At 36.6% G+C, this 24,179-nt stretch overlaps 1 protein-coding gene across 4 annotated transcripts in view; it reads left to right on the plus strand.

The window, feature by feature from the left end:
* The first annotated feature begins 2,393 nt into the window (after positions 1 to 2,393).
* The window catches only part of LOC127972900 (USP6 N-terminal-like protein), a 53,097-nt gene continuing 31,311 nt past the window's right edge, over positions 2,394 to 24,179 (plus strand). The window contains exons 1-3 of one of the 4 annotated variants that reach the window (XM_052576886.1): positions 2,394 to 2,728; positions 8,337 to 8,402; positions 10,034 to 10,119. In XM_052576886.1, coding sequence (XP_052432846.1) covers positions 10,116 to 10,119 — 4 coding nt within the window. In that variant the 5' untranslated portion in view covers positions 2,394 to 2,728; positions 8,337 to 8,402; positions 10,034 to 10,115. Of the gene's footprint in view, positions 2,729 to 8,336; positions 8,403 to 10,009; positions 10,120 to 21,798; positions 22,228 to 24,179 lie in introns of those variants that run through there. The other 3 variants (XM_052576895.1, XM_052576877.1, XM_052576855.1) reach the window with 3 other exon arrangements.

Here is a 24,179-nt window from a genome sequence, read left to right on the forward strand (position 1 = left end):
AGTCACAGTAGTCATCCATGTTGGTATGCTTTTTAGATATGACACTGTCAAAATATGTGATATCAGAATCACTTCAGAAAAAACAGAACTAAGTGAGTCCGTGTCACTGTGTGTGGAAACTGAACTTAGGGGTATATACAAGATAAGAAATCAGAAAGCTTTTATCAAAGACGTCTGCTGCTGGAACACAGACACGACATCAGACAGCTACAAAATACTTTCCCATGGGCGAGAGGTTGATATGGTACCAAAAATAAATCAATAAAATAAACCTGGATCTGACTGATCATGAGCTTATGGTTGCAGGTAAGACTAAACTTGAAAGATGCATTTTTTTTTTTTTGTGATATATTATGCAACTATATGATTCTAGTTAAGATAAAGCAAAATGTATTAGTATAACAGATTACACACACAGATATATATATAATTATAATTGAATATAGAAATGTTTTAATGTAGCCTACTACATAATTGATATTACTTTGCTGGTCAAACTACTGCTATGGTACTGCAATACTGCAAATATACGAATAGCAGAAATGACAAATAATAACTTCCCAATGTTTCATAATTGTGAATATTAAAGCAGTGAGGGTAAATTTATCATTTAAAGGTGTTTGAACGTGAATTGTGCCTAGTCAATTATGAACAAGTTCCTAATTCATACATTACAAGGAAGCAGCTAAAGCATTAGTGAGGTGACGGGCATTTAAAGTGAATGTTTTGAAAGCAATTCAAGCAAAGAGAATAAAAGAGTCCCACCGTGTAAACGTTATTAGTAGCTATTACAGTTTTTATTAAGATGAATAGTAAATGCGAATGACCGCTTTCAACACAAGGTGTTTGTTGCCCTTCAGTGGTCACACGGCGCAAGTGCGTTAAAGGGAAGATGATACAAGGTGGGTAATGCCAGAACTATATAATCTGGTGAATAAACACTTTGAGTGTGTGATGGTTTTTAAAGGGGGAAATAATGATAATACTGTGTGTATTAGTTGCCCATGTTGGTCTGACATATAAATGCTGTGGCATGTCAGTAACTTTCATAACCATCGTAGGCTACATACAATAATATAATGGCAAGGCATTACCTTCTTGACGTTCAGCTTAAAGTAATTCCATGTAATACAAAGGCAAACAATGCAAGGGCAACACACGACCAAAGAGAAGACGTTTGAAGACAAAGGCTTTTCATCGCTGGATTTGTCTAAACTACAGTAAGTACCACACAAACAAATGGCCATTGAAATTCTCGCGAACTGATGGAGTTATGGATTGTGCGTCACTTGCTCATATATGAAAATGCATAATACAGTATAACCTACACGCAACCAAATCTACAGTGTCCCTCAGTAAAATATGTATAATTACAAGCAACTAACCTAAACCAAACACTTACCCTATAGTAAGTTGGGGTTAATTTTGATTACTCAGTATAACGATGGCATTAAAATAAAGCGCAACTGTGTTTGAAAAGTGAGTGTTGCATGCCCTTTGGCCACCAGATGGAGTCAATACTTCTTAAATTGTTCAAAAAGCAGGCTGCTCATCATCAAGACCTCTATAAATATAAACTAACACACCAAGACAGGCAGCATTAGGGTTCTAAACAACAAAATGTACTGAAGCACAACATTTCAGAAATATTAATCACAACAGCAAATATTACGTGCACTGTCACATTTTGAGTTGCTTTATAATATATTCAAACAGGAAGGGCCATGGCAGTAGCCTATGATATTTTGGCTTGAAATGTGCACTGTGCAGTACATGATATGTACGACACATCATTTATATTTACATTAACAATGCAGTGCACTTGTGTGAGTGTGTGTGTGTGTGCTAGAGGATCTAATCCTAACCCTAGCACATAAAAAGTACATAATATTACTACTCAGTTATTTAATCTATAATTACACAGTAACAAGGACGCCGTAAAATAAAGTGTAACCAAACAAAACAGAGCATATTATTTATAATAAATAAAAATAAAACAAGAAGATAGAATAGAAAAAGAATAAAGAATGCTAGTTTCAGAGGCTCTCTCAAGTAGACGAGTAGTAAGAATAGAAATAGAGAGTGCAAGTGTGTGGAGGGTAGAGGGTCGTGTTTCTTTTTCTTCCTAGAATTAGAACAGAGAGTCCCAGAGTTAGAGTGTCGAGTGAAGATGGATTTTGTGCCTCTCTGGGATGCCATTATAATGCGCCGTTCACATGCAGAACCCAAGCTTCTACAGGGCACATAATTCTGAAGTAGAATATTAAAATATTTTATTTGGTTAATATTAGTAATCCTGTGATGGCGGTATGCACCTTTAAAAGTCATGGTTGCAATCTGCCAAAAAATGAAAAGAAGAAGAAAAAGAAGAAGAAGAAGTAATCCTGTGATATTTTATGCTGAACTTCGCTGGCCAACAGTAACTAAAAATGGCATTCACAGGGAGGGCTTAAAATCCTAGTCATCTCATTACATATGGACCCGGGTTTGTACAGTGACTGCATGAGTATCGCGTCGCGAGGATGTGGGCAGAGTTTGGCGGGCGGCGCGAGAGCACCTGAGCTGCTGCTGCAGGGGTTTCCATAGCGAGCGCATTCACTCTCTCTCACTCACTTCAGCGGGAACACCGCAGACTTCCTGGAGCGGGATAATGCGTGCAGTCCGCTCGCATTTACGCCACAGAACCGGCTGAAGGGATGTAGGCGGAGCGCGGACGCGAGCTATAAAGGTAAACGCTAATCAATGATCAGCTGTGATCCGGAGATATTGATCCGAATGAAGTTCTGTTCGTTTACTGTGCTAAAGTAGCGCTAGCGAGGCAGTTGGAGCCCTGCAGAGTCGAACAGGGCAGTCAAAGGAAGTTTAAATCCCCGAAATATGGCGAAATGTTTAATCGCGTATGTTTAAGAACTCTTTGACGAGGAAATGCTGTTTTATTTCCTCTGAAGTTGTTTATAATTAAATTCAATGAGGCCTAGCGAGCCAAACGCTCGGACGGCCCCCAGCAGCAGGGTTGACGCTGTTTGGTCGGTTTCAACACAACACAATGAGGCGCGCTGATTGGCGGAGTGCACAGATGCAGACCGTTGATTGGCTGAGCGCGCTGTCTTTCACGAGGTGTCCCGAGTGCCTTTTAAATGTTTTGGTATGTTCATTTGAGGAGATGCAATGATTTTCAATTCGATTGAAATTCACAATACAAATGAATTCAAGTTTTAAATCACTATTTATCCAGCATGCTGCACTGTAGGAAACCACTGAAATAGGTTAGTCAGTATTATTATTAGTTCCAATAGTATTCTTTGAAATGCATTGAAGTACAGTGTAAATAGTATAAATATGGAAACAATTCCATAACCATGATAGCTAAACCATAGTTTTGGTTAAAGGCAGTCACAACTCACCTCATGAATCACTGCTTGATTAAGCCTATTACATCTATTACAAGTATATCATAAAAGAAAACACACACACAAAAAAATAATGGTAATTATATTAAGGAAAACTTATATTAAGGAAAACATACATTCATGTTTATTCCTTAAACAACCAGATTTTGTATTTAAATGTGACAATGGAACACAAAACCAGTCAATAGGGTCGTTTTTTCAAAATTGAGATTTATACTTCATTTGAAAGTAATGGGAAGTCGTGGCCTAGTGGTTAGAGAGTATGACTCCTCCTAACCCTAAGGTTGTGGGTTCGAGTCTCGGGCTGGCAATACCAAGACAGAGGTGAGTCACCAAACCCCCAACTGCTCTGTCTGTCTGTGTCTCATGTCACTTTCACTTTCCATTGATGTATGGTTTGTTATGACGATATTTGGCAGTTGATTTACAACTATCTGGAATCTGAGGGTGCAATAAAATATTAAGAAAATAGCCTTGAAAGTTGTCAAAATTAAGTTCTAAGCAATGCATTTTAGTAAACATGATCTATTTATTGATATATTTTACAGTAGAAAAATTTACAAAATATCTTCATGGAACATGATCTTTACTTAATATCCTAATGATCAATAATCAATAATTTTGACCCATACAGTGTGTTTTATTTATTTATTTATTTTTTTTGGGCTATTGCTACAAATATACCCCAGCGACTTAAGACTGGTTTTGTGGACCAGGGTTATAAATGTGCTTACAGTTGATTAGATATAATTTATTAGATGTATGTTCAGTAAACTACATTCTAATATGCTGATTTATTATCAATGTTGGAAACACTTTTGCTGCTTAATATATGTTTATAACCTGTGATACTTTTTTTTTAGGATTCTTTGATGATGTCAAAAGTTAAAAAGAACAGCATTTATTTAAAATAGATATCTTTTGTAACAATGTACACTACTGGTCAAAAGTTTGGGGTCCGTTTTTCTTTCTATCTTTCTTTCTTTCTTCTTCTTTCTTCAATTTTTTTAAAGAAATGAATGCTTTTATTCAGCAAGAATGTGTTAAATTGATAAAAAAAGTGAAAGAGTCTTATATTGTTATAAAAGATTTACATTTGTAACTTTATTCATCAAATAACTATACAAAGGTATCACAGGTTCCAAAAAATTATTAAGTAGCACAACTGTTTCCAATTACAACATTGATAATAAGTCAGCATATTAGAATGATTTCTGAAGGATCATGTGACACTGAAGACTGGGGGGTAATGATGCTGGAAATTCAGCTTTGGATTTATTAATTTTTTGGTCAAATAAATGCAGCCATCACGAACAGGCTTATTTAAAACATAAAATAATCTTTCTGACCCCTAACTTTTGAACAGCAGTGTATGTGCGTATATATATATATATATATATATATATATATATATATATATATATATATATATATATATATATATCAGCAGTGTATGTGCGTATATATATATATATATATATATATATATATATATATATATATATATATATATATACACACACACACAAACACGCACACTTGTTTTATTTTTTACTGGAAAACAAGACAACGATAAGTTTCTTTCTGCAGTGTTGTAAAGCTTAAGGAATTGTCCCAGTGCAGATGAAATGGTCTTTTGAACCCTTCAGACACTCACAGCTGCAGCATCCCTGAAGACTTTATTGTTCTTCTAACTTCTGTGAAGAAAGTAAGAGGCCATTTAATTGCTGACACACAGATGTTTGATGGATGGCTTCAGCCGGAGAGGTAGAGGGGGGCAGATGAGGAACTCGACTGGTTTAGTCCACAGATAAGGATAGATCACTTCCTGTGTGGGGGAAGTTTTACCATGGCAACCAAAATGCAAAGCTTTCATACCTGTAGCTGGTATATTAGACAGTTCTCTACTGTAGGATGATGTTATTACTTTTGTGAAACACTTCCCCTAACCCAGAATCACACTCTTACTCACACGCACATTGCCATTGCTGTCTGGTTATTTGCAATTTGGGATGATCGATGTAGCTAAAGCAGTATTTCTGATGTCTGATTACCTTTCTCACCGGACAACTTTCATTTTCAACATGCAGACACGGTAAATGAGACAAAAATGGCGTGTCTTTTAATAAGGGATCCTGTAGATAAGGAGGCTGCATTTATTCGCGTGGAGTTACACTTAAATCAGGAGAGGATTTCATTCATTTATTTTGCCTTATCCACATGTATATTTATTTGAACGGTACCATGTTTAAATGGCTTTCACTTGATAACATCTTGCTGCGACCTCTAAGTAACCGAATAATTAGAATTTCCTTTAGGATTCCAGTGTGGTTGGATGCATTGATTGCCCCATCGCACCTTCCGAAAATGAAGCAGATTACAGAATGGAATGGAGAGATGCCAGATGTAAGGGTAGGGCAAGATCTGCAACCATCACCGCAGCTGTTAGATAAACACAAATTATTCACAATTTATTTGGTCATCTTCAAGTTCTACAAATACTAAAGCAACAAATGATTCTTTTCCCTGTTGGATTTAAATATTGTTATTTTGGCCATCTCCTCTTCATCTGTCAGTGATACTGGTGCAGGTTCTCCTCCCATTTTACGAGTCTCTGAATGATATTTATTGAATGGTAAATATTTGTGAAGTCATGTAATGTTGGCCTACACCCATTTCACGCTCGCAGCTTTACCTGATTGAAATGTTGTATGTTTAATTCTTTTCTGCTGCCAAATTCTTTTCTTACTGGAAAATGAGTATTAGTTCAATAAATTACCTTTATGCCAGTTTTCACCTTTGATAAAATTGATTTAGAATTAAAGTTACGTTTTCCTTGGTATGTGGAAGTATTTTTGGCGTAATTGAATCGTAATTTAAGAGCTTCATTGATCATGGCTTTTTATAGTCGTAAATATATATAGGCTATTGTGTTTAATAAGCAGTGTGTACGCTCTTTAAATAACAAAGAAAAAACATTGCACCGGACTTTAGATCAGGTTTGAGGTGGTCTATGGCGCAGTCTGTTTTCAGCTCCTCTTTTTTAGATCAGCACGCCCATGGGCGCAGAAATGAGCACAATTGCATTTGCTAATTAAACGACGTGGCGCTGGACGGGAAAATACGAACCGCACCGGATTGAAACTAGCAAACACACTTGCGCTGCACCTTGCATCGCATTGCACCGGGTGTATTATAGGGCCCTTAGTGTTGAAGTTTTAACTCGGAGTTTGTCGAACCTCCTTTCTGGAATACACCCCGGATCAATTCAACCTGATTCAAAACAAAAAGCAGTAATATTAATCTCAATATTAAAATTTTATATATAATTTTAATATTGCATTTCATTTTTGAGTAATGATGCAAATGATTAGTTTTCAAACGTTTCATGATTTACTTGATTTGTCCAGGGTTTGTTTGAAAGAACTGATTTTGAATCAGACTTCTTATGCTATTTAAATCAGAGATGTGATTAATACCTGTCTGTACTCTGCACCTAATCTTTAGGAAATGCGATGGGCAACTAAAAAGTATTTTAAAATAATTTATGTTCTCAACAAAATAATACAGACTTTATTATAAATGGTACATAATATATAGCCCAAACTCCCAAAGTTACTATTCTAACTGCAAAAAGGCGCTTCACATTCCTAAGCTGCCCTTGCACTGAGTGCTGGCCAGTGCTGGTACGGATGCCTTCTGCCAGAGAGAACTGATCTGGCACAAAACAAGACGGTCAGCCCACACATACAAACACACGCACATTCAGATGTGAAATCGAAAATGATGTGTCTGGGTGATGCACTTAATGTACTAGGTTGAATTCACTGTCCTATGGTTGTTCTTCTTTGTGTCATGCTGTTGACAGCATCACAGGTGAACTGGTATTTTCGACTTCCATGTGATCTGAAAGGGATAGTTGGAAGTGAACATTCTGTCATCACCAAAACCATGTGACTTCCCTTTTTCCATGGAAGGCAAAAGCTCTTTTGAAGATTGGTTCATGCTTTTACATGCAGTGAAGACAGATAGTGACCAGTCAAACTAGAAGAAGGAGAAGAAAGAATGTAAGAAGTTTGGTACAACTTGTACTCAGGCAGTATTACAAATCTAAATGGTAACTTTGTGGGAGGAAACATACTGAAAGGTATGCCTCTGTTCATTTATTTATTATTTTCTCTCTTTACTGAGGCTGGTTAAAATAAGTCCAAGCCATGGATTAATATGGTTTTAAGGAACATATTAAATTTTTAATGGTGCAAATTAAATGACTCTACAAATGTCATGTGGTGTTACCAAGCAAAAAGCTACATAAAACAACCCCCCACCCCACACACATTTTTTTTATATTTATAATATACTATATCAACATAATTAAGTTTACAAATATAGTTTAGAAGCCATGTCATTTCAGTGACTTCAGTCAGAGGTTGCACTATACATGACTTTGATTTGGCAGGCAAAACTTTCTCATATATTTGTAGTATAATAAATGCTATAAACTGCATTGACTATAGTGTACAAGAATATTGACTGAGATTATTATAGCTGACTAAAACTAAAAACAACAATTTTTTATTCATTTTATTTAATTACTAAAACAAAGTGAAAAAAAACAACAATGCAGGCATATATAAAAAAATAAACTAACACAAATGTTACAATTGAACTGAACATGGAAAATATTAAATTCTAAGCTAATTTAAAATGTTAATAAAAACTATAATAAGTCAATACTAAATACTAATACTAAAATAACACCATCACGGACTGCTTTTAAAGTGCTTTTTTGTCATTTTTGGTCACTATTTAATTTTATTGTACGGTTAAGACAGGTTTGGAACAATGTTAGAGTAAGTAAATAATGACAAATTGTTCATATTCTGATGAGCTATTCCTTTAACTCAAAGTTTTCGCATTACATAGGCATGTGATGGGAGGTCTCATTCCTGTCCCGGGTCGACCCTTATCATTTCCTGTCACCTCCACCCGGTCTGCATCATCCATTTACAGTGATTTCCTCCTCTCACTGCTGTCCCATTACTATCATTAATGTACCTACAGGAGGCCGGGGGTGGTGTGTAAAAGAGGGGGGTTATTAGTTGTCCTAATGGAGTGTAGACGGGTAAAATAAGAAAATGCAAGAAAGGTGGTACCCTCACACTGGGTCATGAAAGTTAGCCTGATGCTACAGTCCTGATATCATCACATCACTGTGTGTGTTTGGTGCAGAGTGAGGGAATACGCTTTCATGAGGTCTTATGTAATAGACCACTTTTTTAAAAAACATTTAAGCTGCTGTGTTTATCCCCCTTCTTCTTCTTTTTTTCCTCCAGTCGCAGCTTAATGTGTAGAGGCAATAAGTAAGCCATTTTTGTTTGTCTTCCTTAAAGTGTTGACTTCCCTGTGATACTGAAAATCTGCTCTCTTTGTTTGAGCTGTTTGACATGTCAGTTTCTGCCTGTTGAGGGGGTGTGCAGATACTTTTATAACCAGTCAGATTAGTTTTACCAGGTGGATGATAAAATTGGTGGAAAGTCCCTCAGAGCTAAACTTAAGAAGGTATTTGAGCCGTCATCTACAGACTTTTCAGATTTGTTTACTAAAAGTAAAATTGAAAATTTAGAAAACAAATAATTAGAAATGCATTTATTAAATGAATTGCTTTGCTAATAGTTAAAATCAAATCAAATGTATCATAACAGCAAGTAACAATAAATATTTTTTTAGCAAATTATTGCATTTACTGTACTATATTCGGGTCAAGTTGGATATACATGTATCATGTAAGTTCCCTTTTTAATCAAGTGAATCAAAATTTAGTCTTAAATATTTAGTTTTTTTTTTATTATTATTATTTATTTAATAATTCAAGTATGGTTTTCACTATTAGAGTAGCCAAAGCAATAAAACATAACCATTAGGGGGGGGAAAAGAGGCAAACAAGTACATGTAGTAGTTATACATTGAAGTTAGAATTTTATTTTAAGGAGGGAAGAGGAAACTGATTTTGTTCAGTTTATAACAATTTGGCATAGTGACAAAGCTAATTAGGCTGTTTGGTGATGTGTATCACTGGAGTGATGCATATCTGGGTTTAAGATTTTGGTCACGTGTTTTCAGAAAAGCTCTTGTTTGCACATGAAAATATCATTCATACATTATGTATTTAAGTCTTCAGTGCTCAAATATTTTTGCTTCGAAATAAAATTTGAGTGTGTTTACTCTGAAACAGAAATATTTTAGGTACAATATGTTCTTGAAATAGCTACCAACACAAGTGCAGCAAGATATACAATGATAATTACATTGACTCCTAGTCTTGTGAATGACAAAACTGAAGCTTTTTCAGTGATGGGACTTTTTTTTATGGATTATCTGCTTCAACATTCTACTTAGCATTCCTGGATCACGTCTGAATTGGATGGAGGAATGTTATCTTCGCTCTCTTTGGGAGATAACACTGCTTCACCAACTTTGGCTGGCTGACTGGAATGCTGTGGTTTTTTGCTGCTTTTTTGTTGTTGTTGTATCAATTCAAGAGGTTTTAGTATGTGTTTCTACACCAATTACTTCCCAATGGCTTTTGTGTTCTTAAGGAGGTATTTGTTGGATGTGTCCAGGTCATGAGTGCCTTGAGGAGAACAGCTGTTGAGAAGAACCTCACCTGGACCACACACTCCAGCCAACTCCCAGCATCCCAGTATGAGTGAGTACATACAGTACATCATCAGCATAACACAAGCCGCGACTCACCTTGTGGCAAACAGTGAAGTACTCCGCAGAATGTAATGTGTAATGAATTAAAAACATAATTAGCATTTATTCTTTTACCTGATACCTGACGAAAGAGCCTCTAATAATACTAAATATTAAACACTTATACTAAAGTGACACTATGAGTAAATGGGAAAAGACCTCTTTATTTGTATATACATTGCTGTACAAATCTGATTTGAAATCGGCTTAAGATTCATGAAATCTAGTTAAATAACGTCCTGGATTCACATCAGATCAACGCAGATCCTTCAGTAAGTTACTGTAAGAACAGGGATTTATGGGAGTTTGACATGTAATCTCACAGGTGTGTTTTAGAGGACTGGAGTGTATTTTAAGTGTGGGCAGTTGCTGTGGAGACTATGGGGCAATTGGATTGGTCAGATGCAGAGTGCGTTGAGAGATTTAATTGGATTACACAGTGTGTCCACTGTGGAGTCCACATCAAACCAGCAAACAAAAGTAATGGTGCTACATCCAGCCAACTGGATTTTTTTTTTCTTTCAGTAAAGTGAATGATAGTGATATAACAGCTCATTGACCCTTACTTGATTACTTTGATATCAGGTTACTATAAATATAAGAAGTACAGACTGAAATAGTATATTCTGAGCACTTTTCTTGCATATTGAAAGAATAAAGGGATGAACAATGCAAATTTTGTCATCAATTAGTCACCCTCATGTCGTTCTAAACTCGTAAGACATTTGTTCATCTTGAAGCACAAAAGATATTTGAATGAAATCTGAGAGATTTCTGAGATTTTTCTGTCCACTAAAATGCTGATGCTTAAAAAAAAAAAAAAAATTATAATAAAATCTAAAGACATTGTAAAAATAATAGATTTGAAACGTATTGTGCAGTTTTTAACCAAGGTTTTCTTTTGATGAACAGATTTAGAGTTTGGTGCACATAAATATTGATCAACAAATATTGAAACATGAATCTACGTTTGTTTTTTAAAGCATAAATATTGGGCACCCATACAGTGATCTGTAGATTGTGTGTTACACACAAAAGAGTGATGATCAGTTCATCACACATTGAGGTATAGAAATTCTACACGGATTAAAAAAACTGTGCTGGTATCGTATCGATATCGGAATTGGCCGATACTCAGAATTTTTGGTATTGGATCGGGATGAATTCTGAAAAGGTGGTATCGAGACACTCATACTTTAAGGTTGCTGTATTTTTTTAATTAATGTGTTGGCCATTTTGTTTTCACATGACCAATTGTATATAGTAAATTGGTATAGGAAGGTCACACTAACAAAAAAAACAGAAACCGGAATCAGCCAAGAAAATTGCAATCGGTGCATCTCTATTTTGGACAGCTCTTGGAATTTCTCTTGGATGACTCAGTCTTTTTTTTTTTTTTTTTTTGAAATGGACAAATTATACATTATCCTTTTCAAGTAATTATTTGTTTGTAAATATGGCACACAGGGAAAAAAAAGTTAGCCATTTTCCAGAGCTGTGGCCTAGCTGCCTACTGCTAACATAGTGACCAATTCTGTCATTGGACTGTCCTTATTGATCTGATTCTCTTTTTGCATGGGATAGGAAACCAGCAGTGTTTGAACAACAAAACTCTTATATTTAATGCACACGAGAACTTTAGGTTTAGTTGCACAAAAAAGAAAGGATAAAATAAATGAGATACAGACATATTTTTTTTTTATATTTTTTTTATTCAGAGCATTTAAAAAAAGGGGGGGGGGGGGGTCATATGACATTGCTAAAAAGAACATTATTTGGTGTATTTGGTATAATACAATGTGTTTATGAATTTGAAGTTTAATTTAATTTTTTTCCACATAATGTACATTGTTTCTCCTCTATTCGCCGACTTTCTGAAACACTTACATTTTTATAAAACTCTGAAATGCCAGATGTATGCTGATTGGCCAACTAACCAGTGTGAAGTGATGGGCCGAATACAGTACCTCAAGCATGTGATGAAATGTTACACCCCTTATCATTCTGTGAAGCGAGGTGTACGCTGATTGGCCAACTACCCATTGTCCTGACATGACAAGACAACATCGGTAAAAACCATTACGAATAAGGCATTTGTTGCATCCAGTGGGGACATAATTACTGATTATAAGGACTTCTACTGTCCTTTTACGTGTTGCGTTGCATCGCGCCACATAAACATAAAACCATGTCTGCATTTGTGATCGGAGGAATGACAAACAACAAACTCTACACTGCTCAAAACTTGCGTTTGAATCATCAGTGGCAAATTCTTTAAATATGTAAGCATACTTACAGACTGTGAGTCAGAAGCGCCAGACTGTCCTTATAAAGTTGTAACTGCCCCACTTTATAAAAACAGACACCGCCATTGGAGGCTCCTCTCCCTGGAAACAGTCCTCGTCCTCTGTAAAATGCACTGCACACATCAGTATATTTGGATTGAACTGTTCTGGAACAGTGTTGTAAATACAACACTGATTTCTAGTTGTTGTGTCTTCTTATGGAAGGCCAAACAAAGTAGTTTCGCTTTCACAACGAAACAGTGTCTCCACAACATGGCAGCAGCGGCAGCAACAATACAGCTAGAATCAAAGGTACGCCTTCTTTCTTTGCGTGAACATTTGGGTGGTGTTATGCAAATCTTCCCACATTGTGACATAGACATGTGGGGGTGTGTTAGAGCGAGCCGTTTTAGGGGGGCGTGGTTGACTCTTAAATTTTATAAAGAATATCTCTTTGGATTTGAGACTTTTGTCTTTGCAACTTTACAGATCTTTATGCACCAAGAGCTTGTAAAACTCTATAGAGAAAGGAATTAAATCGCATCATATGGCCCCTTTAAGCGATTCTCAAAACTTTTCACCAAAAGCTCTACAAGTTCTAGGAATCAAGCTTTTAAGGTTTATTTGTTTTTTTCTTTCAAGTTTACCCCTAAGTTACACCCCTTTTTACCTCTTCACATTTTTCTTCTGTTGTTAGCTCGTCTAGTGCAGTGGTTCCCAACCTTTTTCCTTGGGGCCCCCCCAGGTACATATTTAACAATCCGTGACCCCCCCCCCCCCCCCATATATATATATATGAGGATTTGGTGTAGACAATATAATCCAGGGAATGCAAACTATAGCCTGTTTATTAGCTTCCCTGTTTCTTATGATCTAATTTCAGCCGCTATTTTTTTTTTTTAGAGTATTGGCAGTACAGTCTATTTTTTGACCTTGCTTGTGAGTTGTTTTGATACTGAGGAAGAGTGTGTGTGTCAGTGTGTTTATGTGTGTCAGTTGAGTTAATTACCCTCATTACCCCCTGCTTGTACCCCTGTGAGTGGCAGCACTAATGAGAGAAATGACTCATCCAGGATGGACTAAAACAACATGAAGGGGGATAAAAAGAGAAAAATGCTGTTTCATTGCCATCATGGCATGACATGTTTCTCAATCTTTAAAAGATTTCATAATTTGAGTGGCTTCATATCATATCATATGGCCACAAATGCTTGTCGAATGCTAAGAGCAAATGGAGCATTTATTATAAATTCAAAATATTCAGCACTTATTATAATTATGTTGTATGTTTTAAACATCCTACTAATTAGCCTACGTTCACCATCAGATTAAAATGTAATTATGGATCACTGACAAAAGCATAATGCGGTTTTCCTACTTGTTGACCTTCATAGAAAATCTAGGGATAAGTAGTTGCTTAATGGTCCAAGTTGAATGAGCTCCAAATCTCTAGATATGAATCAGATTCCTGTTTCAATGCAAGTCTATGGGATTTTTGCCAGTTGTATTTTATGCAAAGTGAAAAATGAAAGTGCACCTCTTCTGAACAAGCCGCGTGATTTAAGGTGATATTCATATTTGCAGTTAAAAATGTTTCAGAAAGATGAGTTGATAAAAAATGTAAACTAAAGGTTTGGGGTTTATTGAGATCTGTTTTTAACAATAATAATTTAAATTATTATTGTTGTTGTTGTTATAATAAATAATACATTAGTATTAACATTAAATAGTGGAAACTATAATTTGTTATTATTGTTTATTATTATTCTAGTATTTACAAATACATATATGCATTCATGTATATATATGAATAAATACCCAGATTACCTAGATGTGAAGGTTGAGTATACGGGTGTGTTTGCACAGCTAACTAGATGGATGATCATAGGAAGGAAGTCACTTAGGAATGTGATTACATTTCAAAGTAAACAGTGGAACATGAGGAAAGGGATCCTGTGTTCTTTTGCTGTGCACACACACACACACACACACACACTGCTCTAACCTTGACAAGTGAAGTAGTTTTTTTACAGGTACTGTAGGATGAGACAGTCACATAAGCTTTAATATAAAACCTAGCTCTCCTGATGTGCAGGATCTTCTGAAAGGTAGGCAGCTTAATTATGATTTCTTCTTTTGGACAAGTTGTAGGTCAGAATCACATGTATTCTTCATGGGAAAACATGTCTAGTTCAAGGGTGTGATGTGTGACTCAGTGCATACACACAAACTCATAGGGGCATGAATGTGAAATGACAGTTGCTCACTCACTTTTAAATTTCGCTTAGTCATTTCCCCAGATGCCTATGGACATAGTTTACGTCTATGGGCATAGTTTAAACTTCATTATACACTTCATTATACACTCATTATTCATTATACACTTAAGGGTCTCACCTCAGTTGTGGTATTGAGGGTGGAAGAAAGTGCTGGTCATTCATCCCCCCAACATACAATGACTGCCGGTACCGAGATTGAACCTGCGTCCTTTTAATTGAAGATTTAATTGAAGATGTACTAGCAGTGCACTAAACTGTTGTGCAAAAAATCGAATACGATTTTCATGCGCATCTCGTCTGTAAAGACGCTCCTGTTATTAGAAGTATTATCTCCAGCACGTGTGTTCAGATCAGGGTTGCCAGGTTTTCACAACAAATCCTGCCCAGTTGCTTCTCAAAACTAGCCCAATCCCGCTTCCAGAAGGTTCCCTGATAAAACATTGCTTTTCCCGGGGTTAAAATACATGTTTTTTAGCAGGGTTGACTTGGTAAAATTTGCATTTTAGAGGCTGAATAAACATCACGTTATTTGTATTGGGGTCGCTGTGACCCGCGCACATGAAAAACAACCAACACAGACTTTGCAACACTGGTTGGCATTTACTACACCAAGCCGTAATTCACTGACAATCTACACAAAATCGATGTTAAAATCGCAGGCGATTCTTTGACGATTTTGAAAGCAATTTTGTGTTAGTTGTCGGTAGACTACGGCTCTGTTTATTACGTTAACTGCCTCTCCACCTGAACCAATGTTGCCAAGTCTGCGTTGTTTTTCATGTTTCGCGGTTTGAAGCAATCCCAATACCAATAACGTGATATTTAGCCCCTAAAATGCTAATCTTACCAGGGAAACCCTTCCCAAAAATTTATATTTTAACCCCGGGAAGCAATTTTTATCGGGGAACCTCCCGGAAACGCGATTGGGCTAGTTTTGGACTAGTTTTAAGCAGCAACTGGGCAGGATTTGTTGTGAAAACCTGGCAACCCTGATCTGAACGCACATGCTGGAGATATACTTCTAATTACAGGAGCATCTTTACTGATGAGAGGTGCATGAAAATCGCATTCGATTTTTTGCACAGCCCTAAGTCAGTCTTATCTTTCACCTCCTAAAACCTTTCAATCAGTGCAAACCTGTAAACAAGCAATACATAAATCCGCCAGTTAATTAGAATTATATTCAATTCATTACATTGTATGTGAAACATAAGGACCAAGGATGTGAAAGACTGTTTTCCGAAATCCACTTAACCCCCTCTCTTTCTCATCTGCATTTGCCCAGTAAAAGAGGGGATATTCATGCTAGTCACTTTGAGAGATGCATTATGATCCGTCTTTAGAAAGATTGGCAAGCTAAAACTGGGATAGTGGGATCCCACAGTTTCTCCTTTTTATGTTATCTTTATCTCTTTGGGTCTGTTTTACTGAAAGTTGTAGTATTCATAAATAAGAAGGTCTGGAAGTCGAACCCATTGATTTCCCATAAGGCCACAATGACAGAAACCCACATATTGATTTGTATCCGTGTTTGTTGTCTGATCTGCAGTCTAATTGTATATATATTTTTTTTTTTTCGCAATTTAATCTCTGTGTGGGGGAAAACAACACAAACTTACCAGAGTACAAAAGTATATGTCTGTCTACCTATAAACTATCTGTCTGTCTTCCACCCTTAGCAGTGCTGAAAAGAAAGTAAAGGTCTGTTGCTGCACAGGTTCCAGGAATATATTCAAAGTATTATATAGTGGTTGCAGTAATGTCGCACAACAGTTTGGTTAGCACAGGCTTGTGTAATACTTTAGCTACAGTCCCATGATAGCTGTGGTTAAATCCAGTCACATGGATCTCATGGTTTAAACATGGTTCACTAGTGTTATTTTTGTGGTGAGCAGTGGTGATGTAATGCTGATGTAACGTTGTCAGGCTATTTTGTTTTTTTGACGCTTTCAGCACATTTCATGGAGGTAGAGTGTAATTAGATCCAAACGAGGCCATTATGTAGAGATTGATTACAGCAGAGGTTACATGTGCTGCTGGATGTCTGCACAAGACATACACACTGCTATGATAACACATGAGCCATGATAACACACTGTCCTTGGGCAAGATCAGGCACTGTGAAACGTAAAGGTAGATGAATAGAATGCTTGGAGGTGGTGTGTGTGTAATCATGTATACATGCATTGTTATTTGTGATTTAACTCTGGGGTTTGGCTTATGATTATACCTTTGCAGGTTTGGTGTGTGTGTTTGCGTATAGTTGTGTTGTGTATTAAGACCAAGTGACAAAAAATTACATTGGCAGCATTTACTTCAAATCTCTCCCAAATGTCTGTTTGATTTCACTTTATATTGTAAGCTGTTGCATGCTGCATGACTCTTGTGAGGACTATTCGAAAGAAGGATGACTGGCCACATTTATTGCATCTATTTGTCTGTCTGGTTGTCTATCAGTCTGTTGGTTTGTCTTTCTGTTAACTGTTATGAAATGTCTCCATTCATGTATGACCGATAAGGTCAAGTCACCTTTATTTATATAGTGCTTTTAAAGAGCCAGTAAGATGAAAATTCTAAGCTTCCTATCACTGTTTATAAGTCCTGTACATTAGGTTTAAATCCATCCAAGGGTTAAAAACATTGTAATTTTGTCAAAATATCATTTTAAAATTACCTCAATTCTCAGAGATCACCAAACGGTTTGCGCGAAGCTGTTCAAAAGATTCAGTTTCCCTTAAACCCCACCTTTCGGTAGCATACTGTGTTCTGATTGCTCAACTGACATAGTCAGGTTTGATTGGTTGTTCCGCACACAACTTCATGGTAAACAATGCGTTAGCCTCTTTTTGGAGTGAATTATGTCTTATTCCTCTCATCGCAAAGCAAACAGTAAAATAAAAAAACTTGAACAGTCTCGCTGCTTTTTCTTCTGTGTGTGCATATTCAAGCCGCGCGCTTCAGTTTGAATCTGAATAGCGCGTTCAGCACAGGGGCGTGGTCACATTAGATATAATGAAGGGAGACGTGAGACATTGCGTTGTTTTCATATGGATTACTTTATCACAGAATATCTGTTTTTGATAGCACTTGTTTAGTCTTAAAGCAGACATGTCAAGCTTTCTATAGATATCTCTCTCATGTCTCTTCGTTGAGTATTCACGGAGTTACACTTCATTTTAATGACGTGTTTGTAAATGAAGATCAGCGCAGACAGGCTGCAGACAGCACACATACTGATAAGACGCTCGGGAGAAAACAAACACATAACTTCATAATCATACTTCGCGTTGTGATTCAGAGATGCTCGTTGGTCTAAATAAAGTTGTTAATGAACCCTCTTTTATGGCCAAACGCTTTGAAAATCCCGCCTTGTACTCACCGAGATTAAAAAAGCAGTCATCAGTGAAATGTTGTGGACACAACAAAAGGGATTTGTTGTACTGCTCTGGTATTGTGGTAAAAATGAATTTTAGCCATTGGTTCTTCTGATCTTCATTCTTTGGCAGTGAAAATAAAACAAACTTGCCTTTACAATTAAAAACACACCGTCTCCTCGACATGATGCTATCACACCAACCAGAGCGTCTGTATGGGGGGGTGGGGCAGGTCAGAGTTCCGTTTCTCCCAAGTTAGTAGGCGTAGATTATTATGCAAAGTGTTCCTAGTGTCGTACATAGAGATGGGCAAAAGATTTGAAATCTATAACGACTCGTTTCAGCGATTCAGAGTCGACTCCTTACTTTAGAAGCCAATAAATTTATAAATCGTGTACTTTTTGGTTTAATTACTTTGCACATTGTTTACACTGATGGACAGCTACATCATACACTGTAATACAGGTAATTTTTGATTATCTGTATGGCTCTTTAACAATACAGATTGTGTCAAAGTAACTATACAGCATTAAATAGGAAAATAGTGTGTCAATAATGCTTATAAAGTTTTAATATTATCTGTGCAATCAAGTCAATGATATCGCTGGAAATTAAGTGTCCAGAGCCAAGCAAGCCAAAGGCGACAGCGGCAAGGAACCAAAACTCAATCGGTGCCAGAATGGAGAAAAAACCTTGGGAGAAACCAGGCTCAGTCGGGGGGGCCTGTTCTCCTCTGGCCAGATGAAACCAGCAGTTCAATTCCAGGCTGCAGCAAAGTCACATTGTGCAGAGGACTCAACTGGTTCCTGTGGTCTTGTCCTGGTGGCAGTCTAGGAGACAAGGTCTTCACTGGGAATTTGTCTTTGGGGCTCATCTAGTTGTCTTGGTCTCCGCTGACATTAAGTCCTCTAGAGGTTTTCTCTAGGTGCTGATTCACCATCTGGCCTGGACACGTATTGGATCTGGTTGACTGCAGTAACCACCTGATCTGGATAAAGACTGGATCTGGTGGCTACGATGACCTCAGAATAAGAAAGAAACAGACTAATATTAGCGTAGATGCCATTCTTATAACGGTGTAGCAAGTACATTGGGTGTTACAGGAAGTGTTCCTGGATCCGGTTGTTCTAATTAATGCAACCCGAAAATCATTTAACAGATTTGAATATTAGAAATGTGTTAGTGTGTAATGTGTAAAACAGATTAAAGAGATGGGATTTTTAATCTAGATTTTAACTGACAGAGTGTGTCTTCCTCCCAAACAAGGTAGGTTATTCAAGAGTTTGGAATATTACCAACATTTACCATCTATAACTGCTGCATTTTAGACCAGCTGGAGTTTATTAAGCATGCAGAACAACCACCCATTAAAGTATTACAATAATCTAACCTTGAGGTCATGAACGCATTAATTAACATTTCTGCATTACTGATATTGAGAGCATAGGTCGTAGTTAAGATATATTTCAACATCAACATCAACCTAATTGATGATGAAGAATTGATAGAGCAGCCATCGAGTCTTAGTATTCTAGGTTATTACATGTTGAGATATATACTATTTTCACATAACAGTGAAAACTAACACTGTGTTTCCTAATGATATCTCTCAAGGGTAGCATTTTAAGCATGAAAAGTAACGGCCCTAATACTGAGCCTTGAGGTACTCCATACTGTACTACTGGTCAATATGATACTTCTTCATTCACTGCTACGAATTGATGGCAGTCAGATAAGTACGATTTGAACAATGCTAATGCACTTCCATTAACACCAGTTTTCTAGTCTATTCTACAACAAAAGAATGTTGAATGTTGTGGCCTATACTGTCAAACACAGAGCTAAGATCCAATAGCACTAATAGAGAGATACAACCATGATCAAATGATAATTGCAGGTCATTTGTAACTCTAATGAGAGCAGTCTCAGTATGTAATTAACTAGTTCTTTGGGGTCTAGTTGTGGATTTTTGATGAGAGGCTCAATAACAGCCAGTTTGTAGGTTTGGGGTTATATCCTTATGACAATGACAAATTAGAAATAGTCAGAAGAGGATCTATGACTTCTGGAAGCACCTCTTTTAGGAGCTTAGATGGAATAGTGTATAACATGTTTAACAAGTTTATACAGTTCTTCCTCCCCTAAAGTAGAGAATGATTGAAATTGTTCCTCAGGAGATCTACAGTATAGTACACTATCTGATGTGATACTGTAGCTGACGGCTGCATGGTTAATTTTTTTTTTTTTTTTTTTTTCTAATAGTATCGATCTTGGAAGTAAAATTAGTTCATAAAGTCATTACTGGTGTGCTATTGGGAAATCATACACCTGTTGATGCTTTATTTTTCGTTAATTTAGCCACTGTATTGAATACATACCTGGGGTTAGGTTTATTTTCTTCTAAAAGAGACTAAAAGTAATCAGATCTAGCAGTTTTTAATGCTTTTCTGTAGGACAGGGTACTTTCCCTCCAAGCGATACTAAAAACCTCTAGTTTAGTTTTTCTCCAGCTTATGCTCCGTTTTTCGGGCTGCTCTCTTTAGGGTGCGAGTGTGCTCATTATACCATGGTGTCAGACTGTTTTCCTTAATCTTCCTTAGTCATAAAGGAGCAACTGTACCAAACCACCAACAAAGACAACTGGCTTGTCTCTCAATGAGTCTCCAAAATTGCAAAAAAATATTTTTGTCAAGATCTTTATGCATCAGAATTATTCTAATGTATGTATCCTAGATTGAAATGTTCCACATTTACCATCTAAATATCTTTTGAATATAAGACCAGCATTTACATATTCTCATTAAAACCTAAAACAAGAGGAACAGGGGAGAGAAATGTGAGAGAAAGAAAGAAATAGGGAGAGAGAGTTAAGGGGAGGGGCTGTTGTAACAGATGCTCTCTAATTTAAAGCTAGAACGTGTGTGTCAGTGGCGAGATGTGCTGTGAAGAATAAACGAGAGCGAGAGAAGAATATAGTGGAGCTGTGTTATACAGCTTTCCCTAGCTGTATTGATTTGGATGCCAGAGACTGCGATAGAGAGAGAGGGAAGTGTAGCCACTTTTTCAGATGGTTTCTCCTACCTGACACACAAAGATGTTGCGGTTACAGGAAAGAGAACTGGACAGTGTCTATCTGAGAAATAGTGAAATAAACAAGTGAAGAACTGCAGATGCCTAACTCTGCTTGGAAGAGGAGTGTGTGTGAGAGACAGAGGCAAGTAGCGAGAAATTATATGAGGGATAAAGAAAGACAGACGCGGACCCTTGTGCGAGGACCGGTGGGACCTGAATTGCAGAAAGCTAATTCTGCAGGATGCATTGCTGTTTTTAACACTCGGCGCTGCTTCTGAATGGATTTGATGCATTTATGAAATACAGAAGAGAATATAAAGTGTGTTTTGGATGCTGAATAATATATTATGTGAAAAATGTATGTGTTATGGATTAGTGGTCTGATTTAATTGGTCTTGTGGACCGAAGCTGCCTTTGGATTCATTTTGTACACAAAATGAAAGGAAGAAACTGGAAATTAATGGAAAAGACAAGAGACTAACTTCAGAGATGGTATAAGTGGAGGAGAAGGCTCATGACACAATGAATGGAAGAATTTTCTACTTCAGGTATGGTGGCTGTAGAAATGGAAATCCAACCTCTACAATAAGAAGAAACAGTCATCTTTTTTATTTGTTTAGGCCTCGGCTGCTTGAAAGTGCATCAGCTGGACCAGCCTGAAAGATGCAGTTTTGAGTGGTATTTTGCATTAAATAATTTTTTTATTTTATTGTATTTTATTTTGTAATTTTGACCAAATTTAGCTTTTCAAGTTGAGATGAGGTTTAATGATTGAAGGGTTTACAAAGATTGTTGCCAATTAAACTGGAGTGACAGTTGCACTTATTTTGTAGCTAAATTTGTCTAGTAATGCTATTTTCAGTCATTTTTGTGTTTGGGTGGCGAGAATGAAGCTCTTCGTGCTTTGCTCTGCACTGGCCCCACCCCCCACCACACCCTCTACTTACGCCTTGGCCCCGCCCCTGTCTCGTTGTGATCATGCAAGTGTTGCAGATTGTTAAGGAGCTGGTGTCGCCATCTCGCCGCCGTGCCAGTAGCCTATTTGCAGGTGTGTATGTAAAACTGTACAGAAGTCTACATTTGTATGTGTTTGGAGTAACTAAGTCTCTCTTGTGATTTTGGAAAGTTTTTAGTGGTTTCGCTCTAGTGTATATGAAAATGTTTTGCATTGTTTTATATGTCTGGCAAGGCTGATGGAACCATGTGATGATGTAGAGTGGGTGTACTTATTAATTTAAGACGTGGACTGCACATTTAATATGAACCATTCCAATCTGTGTACATTTGATTTATGTGTGTGCAGTTGCTTCACAATGAAGCATCCACTCTTGAGAAACACAGCAGCCTTGAATTAACTAAACAGAAATCTGCTTTGCATTGTTCTGTCTTCAATTTCAAAATAATGTGAGACTTTATTGATCAATTTAAACTCTAGGTTTCGCAATCAATGCAAGTCCCCTGCTACCTCATGGTTTCATATACGCGTATGTTTGCTGCAGGGGTTTAATTAGAAAGGATGTGATATATCCAAGTTAGTGTAAAAATGAGCTAATTTCACTGTGAATTTATGACATATTTAAATCTATTTGACATATTTAAATTGTTGTTCACTTCCTCTGCCAGCTTCTCCATTCATCAGCCTTTCTTTGTGTGAGGATTTGTAAAGCGGGCACCTTTAGTAGACCATTAGATTCAAAGTGACAGTTCTTTGTTGATAATGCCAACATATTTATGTTGTTGCATTATTTCCTGTCATTTTTTGCTAGCTTCCTGGCAGTTGGAGTCTGTGTCCCTTGCATGCTGTTAAATCCCTTGCATGCAAGTTACATCCTACACTGAAAAAAAAGGATTACAAAAGGGGCTTTACAGAGAAATAAAGTAGAAGAACAACCTTTATATAACCTTTCAATAAGTTTTTAAAATTACCATTTTATTTTTGGTTTGAAGCACATTTTATATTTAAAAGTGTAGTAGTATGTGAGATGGGAATTAGTGTATCCCAAATAATGGTATGGTACAAATAGTATAGCAAAGATCTTTTAATGGTATACAGTTTTATGAATATGTATCTGTGCATGCTTTTTCATTTTAAATTACCCATAATAAGTGCAAGAAGAGAGTGTGGAGTTAGTAATGGTTTCCTTTGAGATATATATATATATATAATTTATTATTATTATTATTATTATTATTATATTTTTTTTTTTTCAGATTTTAAAAAGTAGTAGATTTTAGGGTAATTAATTTAGCTTGGTGTTTATTCTAGCATGCAAAAGAGATAGATAGTCCTAGCTGACAATTTGATTGGCTGTTCTTAAGTGGAATGCACTGATTCTGTCTTTTGATTGGTTGATAGAGTATCAGGTCAGTGGTGTAACACAAGGATACGTAGGGATAAATAATTAATAATTTTCACTGCTTCTCTCATCCTTTTCTATTTATGGCTCTTTTTTTAATTTTGCTCTCTTTTTTCTGTTCTTTTTTTTAACACTGCATTTTTACTACATGGAAAACTTCTAAAGGACTTAAGGTAGTTCATTCAAGTATAAAACGTTTGGGATGTTTTTTTTTTTTTTTTTCCTACAGTTTATTAGGAGAACTGAAAATAGATAAATGAGAAAATCGTTGACAGCATAGAGCCATAAGAAGAATGTGGATTTCAGATAATCTTTGATATTTAAGAAATGTTTGAGTTCATATTGACATCTTTTGACTGCAAATATGAGCACATTTTGAGATATTTGATGAGAGTCCCGGAGATCACATTAAGATTTACCTAAGCAAGTTTACATTTTAACAGACAAGATATGGAATAGATTTGTGTGTGTGTGTGTGTGTGTGTGTTCTGTGAGCAATCTGTAAAGTGTGTGTGCCTGTGTGTATGTGTGAATAGGAGCTCTTGTTTGTAAGTCAGTCTGGTATGTGGTGTGTGGGTCTGAAGTGTGACGTGTCTCTGAAGTAAACAAGTAGCTGTATTGTCAGAATGCGTCTCGTTGCCCC

The sequence above is a fragment of the Carassius gibelio genome, chromosome A4, assembly GCF_023724105.1.
Source record: "Carassius gibelio isolate Cgi1373 ecotype wild population from Czech Republic chromosome A4, carGib1.2-hapl.c, whole genome shotgun sequence".
Lineage (NCBI taxonomy): Eukaryota > Metazoa > Chordata > Actinopteri > Cypriniformes > Cyprinidae > Carassius > Carassius gibelio.